The sequence below is a fragment of the Puma concolor genome, chromosome B3 (genome assembly GCF_028749965.1).
Source record: "Puma concolor isolate L17-30 chromosome B3, mPumCon1.1.hap2, whole genome shotgun sequence".
Classification (NCBI taxonomy): Eukaryota; Metazoa; Chordata; class Mammalia; order Carnivora; family Felidae; genus Puma; species Puma concolor.
This window is the reverse complement of record NC_141672.1, coordinates 989064-1013395: the sequence shown is the minus strand read 5'-3', so window position 1 is coordinate 1013395 and position 24332 is coordinate 989064. Positions and strand designations below refer to the sequence as shown.

The 24332-nt window shown below is 41.7% G+C and overlaps 2 gene segments (V, D, J or C); both read right to left on the bottom strand.

Annotated features, from left to right (window-relative positions):
• Window positions 1–95: 95 nt before the first annotated feature.
• LOC147579608 (immunoglobulin heavy variable 3-74-like) lies at window positions 96–10076 on the bottom strand. The segment is given in 4 exon segments: window positions 96–214; window positions 1272–1349; window positions 9426–9845; window positions 9947–10076. Coding segments are annotated over 4 exon segments (663 nt in total).
• An 11566-nt stretch (window positions 10077–21642) lies between these two features.
• Window positions 21643–22178, bottom strand: LOC147579607 (immunoglobulin heavy variable 1-46-like). The segment is given in 2 exon segments: window positions 21643–21979; window positions 22065–22178. Coding segments are annotated over 2 exon segments (360 nt in total).
• Window positions 22179–24332: the final 2154 nt, after the last annotated feature.

Genomic DNA, 24332 nt, shown 5'->3' with positions numbered 1-24332 from the left:
CTTCCACACGGCATATCTGTATGGGAACAGGTTCAGCGTTGAATTCCCCGGGGTCTTCTGCAGTGTCCATGTCGGCTGCTTTTTTGATTTATGGTCTAGCAGACATCTTCACCTTTCCAGAATTTTTGCAAAGATTTCTTGGCAGTGCATAGTGTGGTCAGTGCAGTTCCCATGATAGCAGCAGCCCTCTTCAGTGCACGGGGTTCCATCTTGCCTACGGAAGTCATCAGGGCATGACAAGGACACCCCCGGCAGGACTCTGGAAGATCACATATATTTTGGATTGGCCTGCCAAGTGTCCCAGCATCGAAATCGGTGCAGTTTGTATAGCATCTGCCTGTATTACATTTGTCCCCAGGGGTAAAATACAATCACTCATACAGCATAGATTGCTATAGCACTGCTCTAAGGAGCTGCAGTCACAATGCTTGCCTGGGTCAGCTAAGTAGTTTCCAAAATGATTGTGGGTCAGGCTTTTATTTCAATGCACCATTTAGATGTTGAAGAGGCACTTGCCTAATCTGCCACTGATTATGTACTGTGTATGAATGAAGGAACACTTCCTGAAAGCTTCAGGTATACAAGGGAATTGGGTCCTAATGCAGTTGGACCTTTTCTGGTAAGCATATTCATCAGTGTCAACCCACAAACCAATATTTTTTGCAATCTGATGTGTTGCTATGACAGACAAGAGTAAATAATATCTGCCTAAATAACCCATCATGATAGGGCTTTGAGGATGGCATATACTGAATACAATTGGATTGAAATTAACTTCATGGGATCCATTTCGAATCGCAATTAAGGATGAATGTGGTTTAAGAATTCGAAAACCCTTGGACTCATAGTATCGAAAAAAAAGGACTCTGATGCAACACATATTTGCTCATGTTAGCTGGATCTCTCTCATTATAAATTATCATGAAACCAATATAGTAACTTACATGAATCCAATGAAACAATGAGTCAATTAAGCTAACTAGCCTTATTAGGAATTGGGCACATTTTGACACGTGGTTGAACACACTGTATATTGTTTTGGAACTGAGAGCGAAATTCCGTGATGGGATGACTACAACTTACTAGAGATCCTGAGGACTGCACTGGCATTTGCTTGAGGAACAGGGTGTTCCCTATGTTCCTTATATCCCAGGTTATAAGTAGGTCCCATTGCATTGGTGTCTGCCAGTCTCTGAGAAACAATGTGTTCAAATGTTGGGAATCGCTGATACGTCTGATTTCATAGGCAAGGTCATCCAACTTCATGATACCTTCAAGGCCCTGATAGCACATGTCCATGGAGACCATGGAAAGAGGAATCTCCTCCAGGTAGCCGAGGTAGTAACAGTCTGGAGGCATGGAGGGATAGTCCATCTGAAAGGCACCTGATCATCTTGAGTCATCATCAGCAGATGTATGGGCCAAAAGGGTGTCTTGTGCCGCATGTGGATAATGTGTCTCTTGGCCCCAAAACACAGGCTACAGGACAGCAAGCCAGTCATCTGAATGCCCTTGCTGTTGTGCAGCTCCTTCTTTGTAATTACCACCTCAAGGAGATGTAGAGCCATTAGGAACGACCTTGAGAATCCTGGACAGGAGCCAGCACTGCCCAGAGTGCAAACTGCAAGAGGGACACCCTCAGCGTGATCTGGCCCTCTGCCAGCCTCATGCCCCTGCTCCGGGACATCTGCCGGTGAGAGTGGATAAATGGAGGATCCTTAGCACAGTGAGGTCTAGGCCATCTGACAGAACAGAGGGCTGTACCAGGTGGCCAGCACCCTGCACCTGGGATCCACTTGGCTTAGGTAACAGTCCCAGGGTGTGGCATTGTGTGACCCTGCACAACAGTTCAGCTGGGGGTGGATGTGGGAGAAGGAGGTGAGCCAGTTCAAGCGTGCTCACATGGACATAGTAAGGACTTGGACCCAGAGACATGGCTCTATTCAACACACTCCATCTTTCCTCCGGCTAGTGAATATGGGATATGAAATTTTAACACCCTGAGCTTCTCTCCAATTCAATGTCCTGTGGTACTGCTGGGTCACTTTCTATGGACGCCTGCTTTTCCTGATTATGGAGACCAATGCTTCCTACTTCCTTGGGATGTGGAGGTGGACATTGTCAATTTTACCTTTATAGGTGACTAAAAAAATAGCTTGTCGTTTTTCATGTCTAATTCTGGTTAGACATTAGTTTTCAAGCCATTTGATCCTTTTGGTTTTTGGTTTGAAGCTTCCTCTGAGTTTACCGAGGAAACATTTCCCAGTATTCTGTCATGATTGGTGAAGTACAAGGTTGTATTTTAGTATTTTCTTATGCCATCTGGTGAGAACAGAAAGTACTGCTGACCATGTGTGAGCCCCAGGGGTTTTCCACTCTAATCCCTTATTGGGGTTCTTTCCTGGCCTCTGGCAGTCTCCTCCCATGCATGTGTGGTTCCCTCCTCAGCTGGAGATGCCAGGGAGTGGAGGTAACTTTGGCAGCTTGCACCATGGAGTCTGCACATGATGAAAACACGTTATCAACCATGGAACTCCCTTGTTTGATTAAATATGCTCTACTCCTTAAAACACCCTGCGTCAGGGAGAAACCTCAGAGTTGGCTTTTGGACAGGAGTCTGCATTCTCACCAGTGGCTGGCCTTGTGCATAAAGCTCAAATTCCTTTCCTACCGAAACTAAAACTTTGAACATTGACCTTTCCAGCAACAGGCAGCTGAATTTGGGTTTTGTTAACAATAAAACAGAGAGTGGAGTAGCATTTGCCAAGGGCTGGCAGCGAGGCGCAATGAGGGTTAGATATCAAGGGGTGTGATTTTCTGTTATGCAAGACGACTAATTTCTAGAGGTCTTCTCCACAACATTAGACGTGTAGTTAACAATACTGTATTGTATGGTTAAATTTAGTGAAGAGGGTGGATCTCAGTTTCAGTGAGATCTTACCACAATACACGAGTTTTGCTTCTCACACAAAGTATGCATGGACACACACTCTGTACTGATAAGTGAAAATAATTTTAAAAAATGTACATACTTTGGATCCTAACCCTGGGGATATGCCATTTACAAATATCTTCTTCCATTGCATAGGTTGCCTTTTAGTTTTGTTTATTGTTTCCTTCACTGTGCAGAAGCTTGCTATTTTGAGGTACTCCCAAGAGTTCCTATATGTATGTATTTAATTTTCTTGTAATATTTTAAATTTAAATGCAAGTGTGTTAACCTACAGTGTAGTATTGATTTCAGGTGTAGAATTTAGTGATTCATCACGTACATATAACACCCAGTTCTTGTCTCAACAAGTGCCCTCCTTAATGCCTATCTCCCTTTTAGCCCAACTTCTCCACTTCCCCTCAGTTTGTCCTCTGTATTTAAGAGTCTCTTCCTGTTTCTTCTCTCTCCGTTTTTCTCTTATTTTATTTTTCCTTCCCCTATGTTGTGTTTGTTATATTCCACATATGAATGAAATCATATGATATTTGGCTTTTTCTTACTGACTTATTTCACTTAGGTTAATACATTGTTGTTCCACACACATTGTTGAAAATGGCAAGATTTTATTCTTTTTGATGGCTGAGTAATATTCCATTGTATATATTTACCACCTCTTCTTTATGTGTTCATCTCCTGATGGATATTTGGGCTCTCCCACAATTTGCTTATTGTTGATAGGGCTGCTATAAACATTGGGGTCCATGTGCCCCTCTGAATCAGTATTTTGGTATCCTTTGGATAAATACCTAGTAAAACAATTGCTCGATCACAGGATAGTTCTATTTTTAATTTTTTTCAGGAATCCACACTATTTTCCAGAATGGCTGCACCAGTTTGCATTCCCACCATGTTAATTTTAGCCATCCTGACAGGTGTGAGGTGTTATCTCATTGTGGTTTTGATTTATGTTTCCTGAAGTGGAGTGACAATGAGCCTCATTACACGTGTCATTTCGCCATCTGGAAGTCTTCTTTGAAAAATGTCTATTCATGTCTTCCGACCATTTCTTCACCAGATTATTTGTTTTTTTCAGTGTCGAGTTTGAGAAGTTCTTTATAGATTTTGGATACTAAGCCTTTATCTGATATGCCATTTGCAAATATCTTCTCCTATTTTGTCAGTTACCTTTTAGTTTTGTTGATTGTGTCTTTGCTGTACAGAAGCTGTTTATCTTGAGGTCCCAATAGTTCAGTTTTGCTTTTGTTTCCCTTGCATCTGGGACATGTCCAGTAAGAAGTTGTTCTGACCGTGGTCAAAGAGTTTGGTGCCTGTGTTTTCCTCTAGGATTTTGATGGTTTCCTGTCTCACATTTAGGTCTTTCATCCAATTTTGAATTTGATTTGGTGTATATTGTAAGAAAGTGGTCCAGTCCCATTAGAGTTTCCTGTTGCTGTCCAGTTTTCCCAACACCATTTGTTGAAGGGACTGTCATTTTTCCATTTGATACTGTTTCCTGTTTGGTCGAAGATTAGTTGACCATTTATGGGTTTTCTGCTCTGTTCCATTAATATATGTGTCTCTTTTTGTGCCAGGAGCATACTGTCTTGATGACTACAGCATTGTAATATAGCTTGAAATCCAGAATTGTGATGCCACCATTTTGTTTCTTTTTTAGGATCGCTTTGGGTGTTCCAGGTCTTTTGTGGTTCCATGATAATTTTAGAATTATTTGTTTTAGCTCTGTGAGGAATGCTTGTATTATTTGACAGGGATATTTGCATTGAATTATTTGCATTGAATGTCTAGATTGCTTTGGGTAGTATCAGCATTTAAACAATGTTTTTTGTTTTAATCCATGTGCATGGAATATTTTTCCATTTCTTTGTGTCTTCTTCAATTTGTACCATAAATGTCCTAGGTTTTTCAGAGTAAAGCTCTTGTAACTCTTTAGTGAGGGTTATTTCTAGGTATCTTATGGTTTTTGGTGTAATTGTAAATGGGATAAATTCCTTGATTTCTCTTTCTCCTGCTTCATTATTGTTGTATCGAAATGCACAAATTTCTGTATGTTGATTTTTGTATGCTGCAGCTTTACTGGTTTATTGTATCAGTTCTAGTGGGGGTTTTTTGGTGGAGTTTTTCAGGTTTTCTGTGTGTAGTATAAAATTCAACTCCAAAACTGAATAATCCTATTAAAAAAATGAGCAGAAGGCATGAATAGACTTTCCAAAATGCAACATACAGATGGGCAATAAACACATGAAAAGATGCTCAACATCACTCATCATCAGGGAAATATAAATCAAAACTACAAGGAAATATCAACTCACTCCTGTCAGAATGACTAAACTCAACTACACAAGGAACAACAGGTGTTTGTGAGGATACAGAGAAAGAGGAACACTTTTGCCCTGCTTGTGGGAATGGAAACTGGTGCAGCTTGTCTGGAAAACAGCATGGGCGTTCCTCAAAATGCTAAAAATATAACTTCCTTATGATTGATCAGTTGAACTAGAGATATTTACCCAAAGGATACAAAAATACTAATTTAAAGGGGATTGTTACTCTATGTGTATAGCAGCCCTATCAAAAACAGCCCAGCTATGGAAACAGTCCAAGTAAGCATTGACTCATAAATGGATAAAGTATATGTGGTATATCTACACACACACACACACACACACACACACACACACACACACACACACACTGGAATATTTCTCAGCCCTGAAAGGAATGACATTTGATATTTGTAATGATATGGATGGAGGTAGAGAGCATTATGCTAACTGAAACAAGTGAGCGAAAGACAAATATATGATTTCATTCATATGTAGAATTTAAGAAACTTCAAATGGGAAATGGGACAAAGAAGAGAGAAGAGCTACACCAAGAAATAAACTTTTTTCAATGTTTTTAAATTTATGTTCAGATAGAATGGGGAGAGGAGCAGAGGAAGCGGGAAGGAGAATCCCAAGCAGTCTCTTTGCTGTCAGTGCAGAAACCAAAATGGGGCTTGATCTCAGGATCCATGAAATCAAGACATGAACCCAAATCAAGAGTCTTAGGCTTAACCCATGGAACATATAAACCCAACAAAACAGATTCTTACCTATACAAAACAAACTTATGGTTACCAGAGGGAAGGTGGGAGGAGGTTTGGGGAAGTAGGTGATGGGGTTGCAGGGCCGCACTCATAATGAGCTCTGGGTGTTGTATGGAAATGTTGAATCACTATATTTTACACCTGAAAGTAATACTACATTGAATGTTTACTATGTGGAATATGAATAAAATCTCAAATGATGTATTTACAGTGTCTGCAAATGGCCTTGTTGGCGTACAGCCCATGAAGAAACATTTATTCCAGAAACTATACTGACAGACGGAAAAGCTAGAATTTTGAGCTAAGGTATGTGCCTTTCCTTCCCCACCCCAGCTCAGCAAATGGAAACTCCAGTGCAAGGAGCTGGGACTATAGGCATGTGCCACTGAGCCTGGCTGCAACCTCCCCTCCAGACTGTTGCAACCAATACCAGGGTTCCTGGTGACCAGCTTCTGTTCAGAGGACTCTTTCCCAGAGGGACAGGATGTCAGTGACCCTAAGCTGTTTGCTGTTGAGGCCAAGCCCCAGCAGGTGCCACTGAGATATGGGACTCACTCATTGTTTGCAGCCCCACTCCCAGGATGGAGACTCTGCCCTGGGCACAGTCCACTAGGGATGCTGGGAGCCTGGTCGCCCCGACCTGAATTGTACGGCAGGGGTCTCATGCCACCTGGACAAGCAAGCCTCAAAGAAGTGCAGCTGCCACTCACCCCTAAACTGAGCCCTTATTTTGTCCCCACCTGCAGCTGCAGAGTTTTGCTCAGGGCAGGGGGGAGCTGGAGCAATCCACTAAACCAAGGTGCAGATCTGTTCTGGCACAACTGACTTCATTTCCAGCTGAGTGTGGGAAGGTCTGGGCCTCATGTTGTGGGAGAGTCAGGTGCAGGAGACAGATGGTTTCAGTGGAGGATTCCTAACCTACTCCTCCTCACCTGCAGGAGAGAGCCAGAGCCAGGGACAGTGGAGGGAACAGCTCCTGTCAGAACACATTGAGATTATGGCCTGAACAACTCTCCATTCAGAGGTGTCTGAGGTTGTAGAGTTTAGGCTGTGGAGAGTTGAAACATCTTGGTTACAACATTTAAAATTTCAACATGACTGGGTTTTAGGTCATTTCTATCTGCAGTAAGGGTGTCCTTCATTTCTCCTATGCTTTCCTGAAGCACAGTAAGTATCCTTATGATAGTTTTTAAAAATTCTGTTTCCTTGTGAGAGTTTTTAGAAATTTTGTCTGAGGCATATTAGTTATATGTGCTTTAAGCATATCCCTGGCAATGACCTTTTATCGTTTTTTCTTTTTGGATGAATTCCTCCATCATGGTGTATGTCTATGTCTCCGCTTTCTTAAGTGTTTTAGAAAATCCTGTTTTGTTTTCTGCTTCTAGAGTAGTGTCTTTATTGAGAAGTGTTCAATTACTGTTGAGGGCTTGACACTTTAGGAAGCATTTGTTGCATATTTTGTGTGCACTGTGCTGTCGTGTATTGGCTGCTCTGTCCCTCAGCTAAGTCCTCTGCAGAGTTTCTCCTTGTCTCCAGTGATGAGTGTTTAGACATTGTCCACAATGTTGTGAGTTTTAACCAGGTGAGTTTGTTCTGCCTGTTAAAAGAGGCTAATTCCTATTTCCCCCAGAGGTGAAGCTATGCCTCACTATATGGTCAGTAGACTTGGTGCCTTTGTTGGGTATATGTCGTCTTTTGAGGGAGGGGCGCGGTGCTGATCTGGTTTCCAGGCCCTCTTTCTCTAGTAAGGAAGCACCTGAGGAAGGCAAGCGGGGGTATAGCTTGGTGTCAGTGGCTCGGCTTCTACTGGGAGGTTCTGTGCTGCTCACTGAATTCTGTCCATGCTGATTGGTGGGAGGAAATATTGGCATCAGCTCCCTGTCTAGTCCCTTGGGTTGGAGTTCCCAGCCTCCCCTGTTCAGGAAGCCCTCCCACAGAGAGAACAATCTGTACCTGTGGGTCCCAGGCTTCCATCAGAACCCTGCTTTCACCCTGTCTGTGTCCAAACCATTGGCCCACCTGGTGGCACAGGGCTCTTATGTTTTATCTCAGGAGCTCTAGCTGGGTTTGAAAACTCCAAATTATATGAACGCAATATGACTGGGACCCCACTGATCCTCTAGGAGAGGGTCTCACTGTGCTGTGGCTAGAGCTGTTTATCCCAGGAGGGCAGTTGCATGAACACTAGGGGCTTGGAGTTCATGGTGAGGAAGAACAAGAAGGCAGCATTCAGTTCGCTGCTCTCAGCAGAGGCTCCTATGCTAATGACCAGGGTAGTGCAATGGTGTCTGTCAGCTCTCCTGCCCCACGAGGGGCAATACACCCTTTATGAAATGCACCCCGAGAAGGGAACTGTCTCTCCCCAAGTCTCCCAGGGGATTCTCAGACCACAATTCTCCCTATGCGACTCTGCCCTCCTTCTCCACAGAAGCACAGCTATGCCCACCAGACTCCATGCCAGTCATGGCATGGACTTCTAAATCTTCAGTCTCTGAACTGCACATTTACAGGAGGTTGACTCGTCATGATTACCTTTATGTGTCATCTTGACTGCATCATGGGTGCCCAGACTCCCCACTGTTTCTGTGGATGTCTGTGAAGTATTCCAGAAGAGACTGGCATTTCTATCCGTGGTTTCTGTCTGCTTGGGCATCACCCATTCCATTAAGGTTCTGAATAGAAACTGATGCAGAAGGAGGAGGAATTCCCTCAGTTTTACTTCCCATGTGCCTGTTTGAATTGGAACATTGGTCTCCTCTGGCCCTTGTTCTGAGAGTTACATCATCAGCTCTTCACGTTCTGAGACTAGAAAGTAGTTCAGAATCAGATGAGAATTACACCACTGGTTTTCCAGGGTCTCCAGCATGTGAGAGTGGAATGTGGGGCTTATCAATGTATTTAGTCATGGAAACCAATGTGCTTTGGTTTCTGTTCCTCGGGAGAATCCTGACTAATACATGGAGATGAATTATCTCTTCTTTAGAGGAATTGAATAAAGCTGTAGCTCATTTAAATTCCTGAGTAGCAAGTGCCAGGAGGGAAGTGTCACGTTGTTTGGGACAAGTGCTGGGTGAAGATAATGGGGGTCTGGGGGCTCCTGTAGGCCTGGCTTCACAGTGAATGCCTCTGGGACTCCTGTAAAGGTTCAGCTGTTGTGCGCCAGGAAATCTGCAATTCACTCATACTGAGGGACAGGAGTAAGGAATGCAAACAACTGTGTCTTTGTGCATGTTAGGGTAGTTTTCCTATGACAACACAGTTGCTAATTCAGAGAGTTAATAGATAAACACAGAATCCTGTGACCAGAGAGGCTCCCTAGAGAAACTGCTGTGTGGAGAGGAAGCCCCAGACCCTGACAGGAAACCTGCCTGTAACCTCCATCTGCACCTGCTCCTGGCAACACAAAGCAGAATTGTGCATAGTGTGCGCCCCCTGGTGGTGCTGATCCCCTCCTGCAGGGAGGTTTGTGTGTGGGCTCCCAGTGAGGTACCCTCACCCTGTCTCTTGCACAGTAATATGTGGCCGTGTCCTCGGTCTTCAGGCTGTTCATCTGCAGATACAGCGTGTTCTTGGCGTTGTCTCTGGAGATGGTGAATTGGCCCTTCACGGAGTCTGCATAGTTTGTGCTACTTCCATCAGTATAAATGTATGCGACCCACTGCAGCCCCTTCCCTGGAGCCTGGCGGACCCAGTGCATGCTATAGCTACTGAAGGTGAATCCAGAGGCCACACAGGTGAGTCTCAGGGACCCCCCAGGCTTCACCAGGTTTCCCCCAGACTCCACCAGCTGCACGTCACACTGGACACCTGTAGACACAAGACATCTTGGTCAGGAATCTGTCACACATCCACTCTTTCTCAGTCATGTCCACTCACATACTCAGTGTCTCTCGTTCACCATGAATTACCTTTTAAAAGAGCAACAAGGAAAACCCAGCCAAGCACAAACTCCATGGTGAAGTGTCTATGTTCTGTGCTGATCACAGAATGGGAACACCTGGGACTCCTGGGGCTGGGGCTCCTCTCCCAGCTGCAGGGTTGGAGCTGGACTGGTTTAATCAGCACGGGGAGGGCCCTGTTTGCATATCCTCTGACTATATATCAGGCTCCAGACTTAGATTTGTTTCAAATTTAAAACCAGTGTTTGAGAGGCACTTCTAGATCACTTCTTGCAGAAGGGACTGTGACAGTATAAATAATTCTAATATGTGAACACAGTTATGTTTTCATCTGTGTTTGCCATTTTACATGTCTTTTTCCCAGCAGGTCATGTTTGGTATGTTATTTTACTTTTTAGTGAAATTTAATCCTAAATACTTTATTTTGTGCCATATAATTTTAATCTGTGTTTATTTTTGTGTGACAGATAGAGAGGAGAGAGAGATCAGAGAGAGAGAGAAGGGAACAGAGAATCCCAAGCAGTCTGTAAACTATCATTGCAGACCTTGCCTCAGAGTTAAACTCAGGAACCATGAGATCATGACCTGAGCCAAAATCAACAGTAGGCACTTCACGGATTGAGCCACACAGGTGCTCTATTTTCTGCCATTTTCAATTGTGTGGTTTTGTTATTTTTTTCATATACTATGTTTTTGGTGTATGGAAATACAACATATTTTTGTATGTTGATTTGTATCCTGAACTTTTCCTGAGTTTATTAGTTCTAATACTTTTTTTGTGGAGTTTCTAAGGTTTCACTATATGTAAGTTCGTGTGATTCTCAAACAAATAATTTTCTTCTTACTGATTTATATGTCTTTATTTCATTTTCTTACCTAATCTTTATGGGTACATCTGCAACTTGTAGGAGCAGCAAGCTTTTTCCTTCTTTGCTTCTGTGTTCTTTGTCTGGTCTAGGGTTCAATTGCCATAAGACAGATCTACAGAAGAGAATAAATTTCATTTTGCATGTGCACAAGCTTCCTAATAATATGACACGCAGAGAATGAAGAAAGGAGGTGGCACTTGTGCCTTTTAGGATAAAAAGCAATGGATTTGCGAAGAGTTAACAAGACAGAGATTTGAGTTTGGGCAAGTCAATTAGTGAGGAACTAACAAGGCTTGTTGGCACAGCCTTCTTGGTGCTAAGTTCCCATTTCTGGTGCTAAGGATGGTTCTCCCATTCTGGTATAGGGGAAGACGTTTCCCAGGAGAGATTGATTTCCTGCTCTCAGGGGGACAAAGAAGGGTCACAGTTTCCTTAGACTAGCTGTTACTCAAGTGACTTCCCTCCAAATAAGCAATGTGACAAGATGACATACATTGGGTGCCATATTTTACTGGTCTTCGTGTTACCATGTGGAATACCTATGTAGGGAATGAGCATCCTTGCCCGGCTCCTAATGTGACAGGAAAAGCTTCAGTTTTTTACTGTTAAATATGCTGTCAGGTGTGGGCTTTTCATCTATGGCCATGATTTTGTGGAGGTTATTTCTTTCTTTCCCTCAGTTGCTGAGATTTTTTACTAATGACAATTTGTTGAATTTTGTCTAGTTTTATATGTATCAATAGATGGTGATATAGATGATCAACAGATGTGACTGCATTCTCACATATGACCCTTTCATTGTGCTGTTGCATTCACTATGCTAGGAGTTTTGCATGTATGTCCATCTGAGATATTGGCCTTTAGTTTCTCTTCTTACGGTGTCTTTTGATTTTGCAGCATAGTAAGGTTGGCCTTGTAGATGAATTGGGCATATTCCTTCTTTTCAGTTTTTGGTAGGAGTCTGAGAGGTATTGTCCTTAAGTCTCTTTTATATTTTGATATAATTCATAGATAAAGCCCTGTGTACTAAGCTGGCTTTTTCTTTTGGGGCGGTGTATGATTAGATTATAGATTGAATTTTATTTGTTTTCATTCTGTTAATTTTCTGTTTCTTCATGTACAGTCTTGCGGATTGTTTGTCTCTGGAAATTGACTAGTTGCCCTTAGTTATCTAATAATGGGTCTATAATTATCTAGGCATTTTCTGTTATTGTTTTTCACTTCTTTGGTATCAGTTATGTCCCCTCCTTAATTCTGATTGTATCTGTTTGAGTTTTACCTATTTTCCTAGTAGAGATGCTTTTTCAATTGCACTTAGCTTTCCAGATATGCATTTCAATTTGTTAATTTTTTGTATTATTATACTTTTTATTCCTTTTATGTGTTCTAATTCTAATATTAGTTGAGTTAATAAAAATGCCAATGAATGTATCTAGGAAATTCTTATTTATATGGTACCACAAAGCACACAGAAGTGAGAAAACAATCCTGAGAAAGAAGAAAAAACCTGGAGACAGCACACATCCTCCTTTCTAAGTATTTTGCAGAGGTACATTATCTATAACACTGTGCTGCTGGCACAGAGTCAGACACACAGACCAGTGGAGCAGATTACAGAGACCAGAGTGAAATGTGTCTGGATGCAGTCAGCAAATCCTCCATGAGATTTCATAGAATTAAATTTAGGGAAAAAATGGCCTCTTTCACAAATGGTTTTGAATTCCAGTGAGTAAAATAATGACATTTGGTCCTTATCTTATACCATACAGATATGTAGACCCCCATTCAGCCCCTTCCCTGGAGTCTGGCACACCGACCTCATCAATTAGCTACTGAAGGTGAATCTAGAGACTGCACAGGAGAGTCTCAGGGACCCCCTCCCCTGCCAGGCTTCTCAGGTCTCCCCCAGACTCCACCAGCTGTACGTCACACAAGACATCTACAGATACAAGTCAGGAAACTGTCACACATCCACTGTTTCTCTCACTCATATGCACTAACATAGTCAGTGTTTCTTGTTCATCATGAATTACTGTTTAAAATAGAACCAAGGAAAACCAAAGTGAATCAAAATCCATGGTGAGATGTCTGTGTTCTGTTCTGATCACTGAATGTGAACACTTAGGGGCTGGGGCTCTTCTCCCAGCAACAGTTTCAGGGATGGGAGGGTTTAATCAGCATACAGATGTCCTTTGACAATATAGCAAATTTTGCCATAGAATCCTCAAGAAGCCAGTGACCCTTGGCAGGTGTAAGGGATGGGGCAGTGTTTGGTGTCACAGTATCTTTCAGGACGTTGTGATTTATTAATTTGTGATTTTGCTGCAGTGATTATAAGTACCCATGATAATCCTTATTTTCACATATGCACCCAAACACTTGAGGTAAGAATCAGTATACCACCATTGTACAGGTTAACAGATACACTGCAGCAGAGACAGAGTGTGTGAATGTCCAAGATCACGTATGAGGTGAGAGTAGTCCCAGTATCTGAACCTGTGCTCCCCATCAGGGGACCCACCGGCCTCCTGAACCACATGCAGGACAAGGCTGGACATCCCAGTGAGGTTTGCAGGTTCCTGACCTTCTAGAAGTCCCAGGAGAGTGATGGATGGAAGCCAGGTCTATTGTGTCACAAATTGGAGAGAGTGAGAAGCCTCGACAGAGACTCACAGAGCTGATGGAGATGCCAGGGGTTTTCTACAAACACAAGGGGTCATTTACACATGAACTCTATGTGGACATCAATGAAAACCCTCCATATGGAGTCTCTGGGTGGCTCAGTTGGTTACGTGTCCGATTTTGACTCAGGTCATGGTCTCACAGTTTATGAGTCTGAGGCTTGTGCCGTGCTCTGTGCTGACAGCTCAGAGCCTGGAGACTGCTTCATATTCTGATACTGTGTCTCCTCTCTCTCTCTTCCCCTTGCCCGCTTGTTGTCTGTCTGTCTCTCTCTTAAAAATAAATAAACATTAAAAAAGAAAGCCTCAATAACGTTCAAATGGTTGAATTTTATTGAAATATGTTGAAGGCAAAACACCTGAGATCAGGAAGGATGATGTTAATTAAAAATATTTCTTCATCTATGAAATGGAGATCATTATTCTTCTAAACTCTTGTTAATGTGAGAATGATCAAAGATATATTTATCCCAGTGTCTGACCCTGGGAAAATTTGTGTATTCCCATTATCATGGTTTATTTAAACAGGGAGGACACTTGTGTGTTTCCACAGCTTTTACAAACTCTTTGCTGTGTTCATGTCAGAATAAGTGTGCAGAGCCTGGATCTGACAGCCCTTGAGAGGAGACCAGTCCTCAACCAATCTCTTGTCCTGGGTCATGAGCTCCCTGGTTTCTGAGTTCTCCCTGGTGGTTGTGATTGCTCCCAGTGGTCGCCGTGCTCCTGTTGTTTCACAGACCCCTGCAGAGATACAGTGACTCCTTTATTCCCCTCCCCATTTATGCAACATGCAAAGGTGAGACCCTTCCATCATGAGCACTGCAGACCCTTCTGTTCACAGGATGTCTCCTCCTACATATTTTCCATCTTTGAACCCTTCATTCTGCTTCTTGCCTATAAATATACAGTTATATTTCCTTAAATCATTGGTGAGCAACAATCTTGAATAGTTATCCTTATCAGCTGGCAAGAGTCAGAAGAACTTTTCATTTGATAATCGAGAGAACAAAAGAAAGATTTTTGGGCTCATAAATTCTACTTTCATGAAACTGGGATAAATGTGCTCAGCTTCAGACATGTACCACCTTTAAGAAAAAAGGAAGTGTCAATCCCAGAGACAAGTTGGAGTCTGAGATTCAGAGCATTCTGTCTTTGAACCTAACGGGTTTCTCCAGATTGATAATCAAATTGTTTCCTGTTTTGATGCACTTCTAAATTACACTGTATTTCTTCTGACATAGGAATGTCAGTACCTGTTATGTTATGGTTACCATGCAGAAGCATTCAGAAGAACAACAATGGTTTTCTAGAAATGCAGGTTGGGTGATGGAGAGCGTTTCACCCCAGGATGGAAGGTACCACAGTCTCACCCTACCCAAGCTACATGGTTACATTTGGGGTTTTAGAGGTAGTGAAATTTAGGAACGTTTTGGACTTGACTTAATATTTAATGATTTGACATGTTGGAGGGTTTGGGGGTGTGGTAATGTGAGTGTCATGTGGGATGGAGGTGAACTTTCCCTGACATCAGTGTGGACTGTGGTCAACTATGTCATTCTTGAACCTGTGTAGAATAACTTATGTGGCCAAAGGGACTTGTCACATGAGATTAATTTTGAGACATTGGTATTACTGCCATGTGTATGAATCTGGGGATGGAGTTCAGGACACAGATGGGCAGTCACCAACTGTCCATCTAGGAACTGAAGATGAGTGAGTGGGTCCTGAAGACAGCACATCTGTGGGAGGGAATACCTTGAGAATTGTGGGATGAAACCCCTCATCACCAGGCACAGACACTTTCTTGCATGAAGTCCATGTCTCCCTCTAGGTCTGAGTGTCTAACCGAACCCAGGTGGATATGCATGGAATCCCCAAAATGCTCTGAAGGTGAAGAGAAACAGTAAGGAAAGAAAAATGAAGACAGATAACAGCAAGGGAAGACACATAAAGGAGTCATTGCCATTGAGAGAGGACTTCTGGGGCTGACATGCATCCTGTTTTCTGCAGCCTTGATTGGACGATGTTGGACACTAGCCAGTGGAGGTTGGGGGCAGCTCTACAAACTGGGCTCTGGGATTTAAGAACAGAACCACAGCCACCCTCAAACCTGACTGTATTGTGGACAAGTGACATGACTCCGGAGGTCCCTCACCTGAGGGTAAAGAGATGTTCTGGCCACCCTGTGGCCCCTCCACCCTCTGAGGTCACTCCCTCCAGTTGTTTTACATTCACAGCCTCTGTTGTATGTGAAATGTACCCTCTCTCAGTAAGGCGATGGTCCACTGCTGGTTCTGGGAGGATCCGTCCTTGTGACCTTGTCTTTGGTATAAACCTCTTCTCTGTCTTCTAAGAATAAAGCAAAGTTCCCCTTAACATGCAGCTAAAATCCAATATTGTGCCCTCACTTGGATACAATTATTTTTTGGTGTAAATCACTAGTGAAATTGTCATCTGTTTGGAAATTCCCTTCAGAAGCAAGTACTGGAATACATGGGTGGTGTCAGGTGGTGTAGACCAGTGGAACAGCACATGGTAAACATGCATCCTCAAGGCTGAACCTGTTCCCTAGTGAGGAATGGGAAGTGCAAGGAATGCCAGATGACACTAGTCTGTGCTTTCTGAGTACCCAGAAGACCTGGGTGAATGAGCCTGGTCCAGGAGCAAGGACGTCTACACACAGGCAATACATAGATGCCAGCTGTCTAGACAGACTGCCCATGAGATGTGGTCACAGAGGAGCTGGGAAGGGCAGCTGGGGTTTGAATTCCAACTCACGTGGCACCAACATTGGGAATCATGAGTATGTTTGTTAATGAATGTCCACTACCAGTTAGGGATAAAATGGGTAAATGCAAGTAGTTAGATTCACTGCCCTAGATCCCATCGGTTATACCATTTGTAACAAAATTTGTCCCCTTCCTTTTTTTCCCCTGTTTTTTAATGTCTGAAGATTTTATTTATTTACATCTTTGTTAGTTAACATGTAGTGTAGTTTTAGTTTTGGGAATAAAATTTAGTGATTCATCACATACATTAACACCCAGTGTGCATCACAACAAGTGACCTACATAATCTCCATCACCCGTTTAGCTATTTGAATCAGAATTTTTGTGTCCTTTGTGTAAATACCTTGTAGAGAAATTGGTGGGACATAAGGTAATTCTATTTTAACTTTTTAAACTCTTCTCCAGTGTGGTCACACCACTTTGCATTCCCACCAAGAGTATAGGAAGGTTCCTCTGTCTCCACATCCTTGCCAATATCTGTTGCTTCCTGAATTGTTCATTTTAGCCATTCTGACAGGTGTGAGGTGGTATCTTATCATGATTTTGAATTGTTTTCCCCCCAATGATGAGTGGTGTTGAGCATCTTTTCATGTGTCTCTTAGCCATCCAGATGTTTTCTTTGGAAAAGTGTCTGCTCATGTCTTTTGACCATTCACTGGATATTTGTTCTTCTGTGTTTGTTAAGTTCTTATAGATTTTGGATACTAACTCTTACCACGTATGTCATTTTCAAATATCTTCACTCCTCTGTCAGTTGCCACTTAGTGTTGTTGATTGTTTCCTTCACTGTGCAGAAGCTTTTTATCTTGATGAGGTCCCAATAGTTAAATTTTTGCTTTTGTTTTCCTTGCCTCTAGAGGCATGTCTATTAAGAAGTTGCTGAGGTCGAGGTCAAAGAGGTTTCTGCCTGTTTTCTCTTATAGATGTTGATGTTTTTTGGTCTTACATTTAGGTTTTTCATCCATTTTGAATATATTTTTGTGTTTGCTGTAGGAAAGTGTGCCAGATTCAACCTTCCTCATGTTACTATCCAGTTTTCCCAGCACCATTTGCTGAACAGACTGTTCAGCAAATCTGGTTCTCTATTCTGTCCCATTCACGTATGTGTCTGTTTTTGTGCCAGTACCATGCTTTCTTGATGATTACAGCTTCGTAATACAGCTTGAAGTCTAGAATTGTGATGCCTCCAGCTTTGGATTTCTTTTTCAACATTGCTCTGCCTATTCGGTGTTTTCTGGTTTTATACAAATTTTAAAATTCTTTGTTCTTTTTCTGTGAAGAATGTTGGTGTTATTTTGGTAAGGATCACATTGAATGTGTAGATTGCTTTGGGTAGTATTGATATTTTAACAATATTTGTTTCCCAATCCATGACCATGGATGTTCTTCCTTTGTGTCTTGTGTAATTTGCTTCATAGGCTTTCTATAGTTTTTAGCATACAGATCTCTAACATCTTTGGTTAGGTTTATTCCTAGGTATGTTATGATTTTTGGTGCAATTGTAAATGGGACTGATTCCTTAATGCCTCTCTTTTCTGCTTCATTTTTGCTGTATGTATATAGTGCCAATAACTTGATGTTGTCTTTGATTCCTACAACTTTTCTGAGTTTTGTCTCCGTCCTAGAAGTCTTTTGGTGGAATCTTTTGGATTTTCCACATAGAGTATCATGTAATCTGCAAAGAGTGAAAGTTTGACTTATTCCTTTCAAATGTCTGTGCCTTTTATTTCTTTTCATTGTTTGATTGCAGAGGCTAAGCCTTCTAGTACTACGTTGAACAAAATTAGTGACAGTGGATATCCCTGTCATGTTCCTGACCATACGTGGAGAGCACTCAGTGTTTCCCCATTGAGGATGATGTTAACAGTGCGTGTTTTGTATATGGCCTTTATGTTGTTGAAGAATTTTCCATCTATCCTTACTTGCTTGATGATTTTTATCAAGAAAAGATAGTGTAGTGTATCAAATGCTTCTCTGCATTTATTGAAAGGGTCATTTGGGTCTTATCCTATTATTGATATGGTGTATAACTTTGATTGAATGTTAATATTGATCCATCCTTGCACCCCAGGAATAAATCCAACTTCATCCTGGTAAATGATTCTTTTAATGTTGTGTTGGATTCAAGTTGTAAGTATGTTGTTAATGATTTTTACATCCATGTTCACCTGCTCAATTGGTCTGTAATTCTCCTTTTCTAATTCTTCCTCTTGAAATTTTGGTAGTTTACATGTTTCTGGGAATTTATTCATTTCTTCCAGATGGCCTAATTGGTTGGTATATAGTTTTTCATAATATTCTCTTATAATTGATTGTATTTCTGATGTTGGTTGTGATCTGTCCCATGAAATTCATGATTTTGTCTCTTTGGGTGCTTTTTCTTTTCTGTTTGAATAATCTGGTCCGGGAACTTCAATTTTATTCATTCTTTCAGAAAGCAACCTAAAAGTTTTGTTGATCTGTTCTACTGTTTTTGTTTCTTTCTATGCCATTTATAGGTACTCTATGATTGTTTACCCTCCTCGTCTGACTTTAGGCTTCATTTGCTCTTCCTTTTCTAGTTTCTTTAGGTGTAAAGTGGTTGTGTGTTTAAAATTTTATTTTTATTGTGTTAGGCCTGTACTGCTATATACTTCCATCTTAAATCTGCGGATTTGGACCGTCAGTGCTAACATTTTCATTTGCTTTCATGTATTTTTATTTCTTCTTTAGTTTCCTGGTTAACCGCTTTATTCTTCAGTACGGTGGTCTTTTACTCCAACTGTTAGTGATGTTTCCAAATTTTTCCTTGTGATCGACTCTAAGTTTCATAGTGTTCTGATCTGAAAAAATGCATGCCATAGTCTCAATCTTTGTACTTGTAGGGGCTGATTCATGACCCAGTGTGTGATCTATTCTGGAGAATGTTCCATGTGCACTCGACAAGAATGTATTCTGCTGCTTTAAGATGGAATGTTTTCAATATATCTGTTAAGTCCATCTGCACCTGTGTCATTCAAAGCCATTGTTTCCTTCTTGGTTTTCTTCTTACACGATCTGTTCATTCATGTAAGTGGGGTGTGAAAGTCCCCTACTACTAGTTTATTATTATCAATGAGTTTTTTTTTATGTCATTAGTTGCTTTACATTTTTCAGTGCCCAAATTTGTGGTGATAAATATTTACAGTTGTTAGTGCTTCTTGTTGGATAGATCACTTTATGATATAATGCCAGTCTTCATCTCTTTTTGCAGTCTTTGTATTTTAAATCTAGGTTGCCTGATATGAATATGGTACTACAGCTTTCTTTTTATGTCCAGTAGCATGATACATTGTTCTGCAACCCCTCACTTTCAATCAACAGGTATCTCTAGGTCTCAAAGGAGTCTTTTACAGGCAGAATATACATGGATCTTGTTTTTTAATCCATTCTGATACCCTGTGTCTTTTGACTGGACTTTTTAGTTCATTTCCATTCACAGTGATTACTGAAAGATATGATAGTGTAATTGTGTTATCACAATGTTTCTGTAAAGTAATTATTTTTCTGGAGATTTTCTCTGTTCCTTTCTAGTGTTTGTTGCTTTTGGTCTTTCTTTCCCACTCAAAGAGTCCCCTTTAGTATTTCTTGCAGGGTTGGATTAGGGGTCACAGACTCCTTTAGATTTTGTTTGTCTGGGAAGCTCTTTATCTCTCCTTCTTCTCAATGACAAACTTCCTGGATAAAGTATTCTTGCCTGCCTATTATTTTCCCATTCTCTTGCTGCTTTTAGGATTTTTCCTTTATCTCTATATTATGTCAATTTTCTATGATTTATCTTGGTAATGGCCTGCTTTTGTTGATTTTGATAGGAGTTCTCTGTGCCTTCTGGATTTGGATGTTCATTTCCTTCCTTGGGTTAGGGCAACTTTCAGCTACAATTTGCACAAATAAACCTTCTGTCCCTTTTTCCCTCTCTTCTTTTGGGACTCCTCTGAAAGGAATTTTACTACACTGTACAGAGTGGCTGAGTTCTCTAAGTCTACATCCATAACCCAAGAAGTTAGTTTACCCTCTCTTTTCTGATTCCTTATTTTCCATAATTTTATCTTCTATATCACTTAGTCATTCCTCTGCTGCTTCCACCCATTATTATGTGCAGTAAGCATCATGTCTCTTTCATAGAATTTTTAAATTTCACCGTTGACCAGCTTTTATGTCTTTCATCTCTGTGGTATGCATATTCTTGATGTCTTCTTTGCTGTTCTCAAGCCCATCCATTATCCTTACTATTGTTGTTTTAAGTTCTGTTTTAGGCCTATTCCTTATATCTGTTTTGATTAGATCCCTGGATATGATCCTTTCTTGTTCTCTCTTTGGGGATGGATTCCTCCATATTCTCATATTGTCTAGGTCTCTGTCTTCTTCTGTGTTTTAGAAAACCTGTTATGTTTTCTGCTTCTGAGAGTTATGGCTACATTAAGAAGAGTTCATATGCTGTACGGAGACTGGCACTTCAGGAAGGGTTTGTGGTGAGTGCTGTGTGCACTGTGTTCTTGCGTTTGGTGTCTTGGTAAGTGGGCATCACCCAATCCATTAAGGTTATGAATAGAATAAAAATAAAAGTGAAGCAAATTCTCTCATGTTTACTTCTTGTGTGCCTGCTTGAGCTGTAACATTGGCTTCCTCTTGCCCTTGGAGTGAAAGTTAAACCATCAGGTCCCCACGTTCTCAGACTTGACACTAGTTTGGAATCAGATGAGAATTACACCACTGAATTTACTGGGTATCCAGCATGTGATAGTATATCATGGGACTTCTCAGCCTATTTAGTCATGTAAGCCAATGTGCTATGTGTTCTGTTCCTCAGGATTATCCTGACTAATACATGTAGATGCTTTTTCTCTTGTAGTTCCAAGTATTTGAAGAAAACTGTAACACATATAAAGTTCTGAGAAGCAAAGTGACATGAATGAAGTGTCATGGTGTTTGACTGGGACAAAAGCAGGGTGAGGATAACGAGGAGCTATGGGATCCTGTGGTCCTAGATGCAAAGTGAGCGCTCCTGAGACCTCTGTAAATGTTCCGTTGATGTGCATCAGGATACGTGTAAACCATTGATATTTAGTACAAGGGTAAGCAATTGTAAGAGACTCTATCTCTTGTTCATGTAATTATAGTTTTCCTGGTAAAACGAACTTTGTAAACCAGACCCAAGTAGGTAAGCACAGAATCATGTGTCCAGACCGGCTCCCTGGGGGAAACTGCGGTATGGAGAGGAAGCCCCAGGCCATGGCACAAAACCTTCCAGCAACCCCTACCTGCACCTGCTCCTGGGAACACAAACAGAATGGTGCATAGTGTGCACCCCCTGGTGGTCCTGATCTTCTTGTACAGGGCGGTTTGTGTCTGGGCTCACACTGACAACCCCTCACTGTGTCCTTGCACAGTAATACACGGCCGTGTCTGTAGACCTCAGACTGCTTAGCTCCATGTAGGCTGTGTTTGTGGATGTGTCTGCTGTCAGGGTGAGTCTGCCCTGGAACTTCTGTGCATAGCTTGTAGAACCATCTTCAGGGTCAATTCTTCCCATCCACTCAAGCCCTTGTGCAGGAGCCTGTCGCACCCAGTGCATATAATAATCAGTGAAGCTGTATCCAGATGCTTTGCAGAAGATCTTCACTGATGCCCCAGGCTTCCTCACTTCAGCCCCAGACTGCACCAGCAAAACCTGGGAGTGCACACCTGTAGAGAAGGGAGAAGAGTGGATGAAATCAATGTTGACTGGTCCTGGTCCTCTCCTGTGTCCAGAGACTTGGATGACCCTTACCTGTAGCCACTGCCACCAGGTAGAGGATTCTCCAGCTCCAGTCCATTGTGAGGGGATGTGTCTCAGGGTCTCCGGTAGAGGATGGCGTTGTACGGTGATGCTCTCAGGGCACAGGCACACCCATACTTAACCTGGTGCTCTTAGGACTATTTGCATAGTCATGAGACAGAGTATTTCATACACAGGACCAGAACCATCTGGAGACAGTCCCAGAGACCGTGTACATTGGGACTCAGAGAGCACCAGTCTAATCCTTGTTTGAGGACATGGGTCCTTGGCCAGGTTCCTGAACTGTGTGCAGACTGAGCTCCTGCCACTGAGTGATAAGACCTTACAGAAAATTCTCCCCATTGTGGACCAGTATTGAATGAGGCAGAGACCACCTGAACCTGTTGTTGGCTCTGATATCTGAACGTCTTATTCCTGGATAAGCGTGACTCCAAACTGCTGCGCAAAATGGGGTAATAAATGCATCCTGGCTTCCGTCTCTTAGATGAAGATATCTAAAAGCCCTCGACCAGCAGTGTCTTCAAGTGTCTTCTCACTGCCTGAGTTCATTAAATGCTCTGATGGAACAGAATATTTAAACACCCTTTAGCATCCCTCATCTACTGATATTTTAGATTGCTTTCTGGAAAAGGAAACACTGGCTTCTGACAGGAAAGCCTTCCCCACCCCTTGTGCACCTACTCACCTGGGGTATCAGCCTGATGCTGGGTAGTACTGAAAGGCCCCTGCAGTCTAGGCCCGGCCCTGCAGGGAGGTTCCTGTCAAGACTCCCAGGACATTTATTCCAGTGTCTCTACTCCATCATTACATGGTGAAGGGGAGCAGCATATGCCACCCCAAATATGCCACTGGAATGAAACATGCTTGAGAAACAGCCAGTGCAGAGACACACTGACCATCCTTTGTTCCCTAAACAGAATATAAATCTCCTATGTGAAATATACCCTTTTTGTGCCAGGAGGGGAGAAGTGTCCTTAGCACCAGAAAAAGGAATTTAGGCCCCAGAATGCTGGCAGAGAAACCTTAGTTCTTCACTATTGTGGTAACACTAAGCACATTGAAGCTCTCAGTTTTTCCCCATTGAGGATGATATTAGCATTGGGTCTTTCATATATGGCTTTTATGATCTCGAGGTTTGCTCCTTCTATCCCTACTTTCTTGAGGGTTTTTATCAAGAAAGGATGCCATATTTTGTCGAATGCTTTCTCTGCATCTATGGAGAGGATCATGTGGTTCTTGTCCTTTCTTTTATTGATGTGATGAATCACGTTGTTTTGCAGATATTGAACCAGCCCTGCATCCCAGGTATAAATCCCACTTGGTCGTGGTGAATAATTTTTTTAATGTATTGTAGGATCTGGTAGGCTAATATCTTGTTGAGGATTTTTGCATTCATGTTCATCAGGGAAATTGGTCTATAGTTCTCCTTTTAGTGTGGTCTCTGTCTGCTTTTGGAATCAAGGTAATTCTAGCTTCAGAAAGAGTCTGGAAGTTTTCCTTCCATTTCTATATTTTGGAACAGCTTCAAGACAATAGGTGTTAACTCTCCCTTAAATTTTGGTAGAATCCCCTGGAAAGCCATCTGGCCCTAGACTCTTGTTTTTGACAGATTTTTGATTACTAATACTATTTCCTACTGGTTATGGGTCCGTTCAAATTTTTATATTTCTTCCTGTTTCAGTTTGAAGTGTATATGTTTCTAGGAATTTGCCCATTTTTTCCAGATTGCCCATTTTATTGGCATATAATTGCTCATAATATTCTCTTATTATTGTTTTTATTTCTGTTGTGTTGGTTGAGATTTCCTCTGTCATTCTTGATTTTACTTATTTGCATCCTTTCCTTTTTCTTTTTGATCACACTGCCTAGTGGTTTATCAATTTTGTTCATTCTTTCAAAGAACCTGCTTCCGGTTTCATTGATTTTGTCTACTGTTTTTTGGGTTTCGATAGCATTAATTTCTTTTGTAATCTTTATTATTTCCTGTCTTCTGCTGGTTTTGGGTTCTATTTGCTGTTCTTTTTCCAGCTCCTTAAGGTGTAAGGTTAGGTTGTGTAACTGAGATCTTTCTTCCTTCTTTAGGAGGCCTGGAATGCTATATACTTTCATCTTATGACCACCTTTGCTGCCTCCCAGAGGTTTTGGGTTGTAGTGTTATCATTTTAATTGACTTCCATATACTTTTTAACTTCCTGTTAACTGCTTGTTTAGCCCATTCATTCTTTAGTAGGATGTTCTTTAGTCTCCAAGTATTTTTTA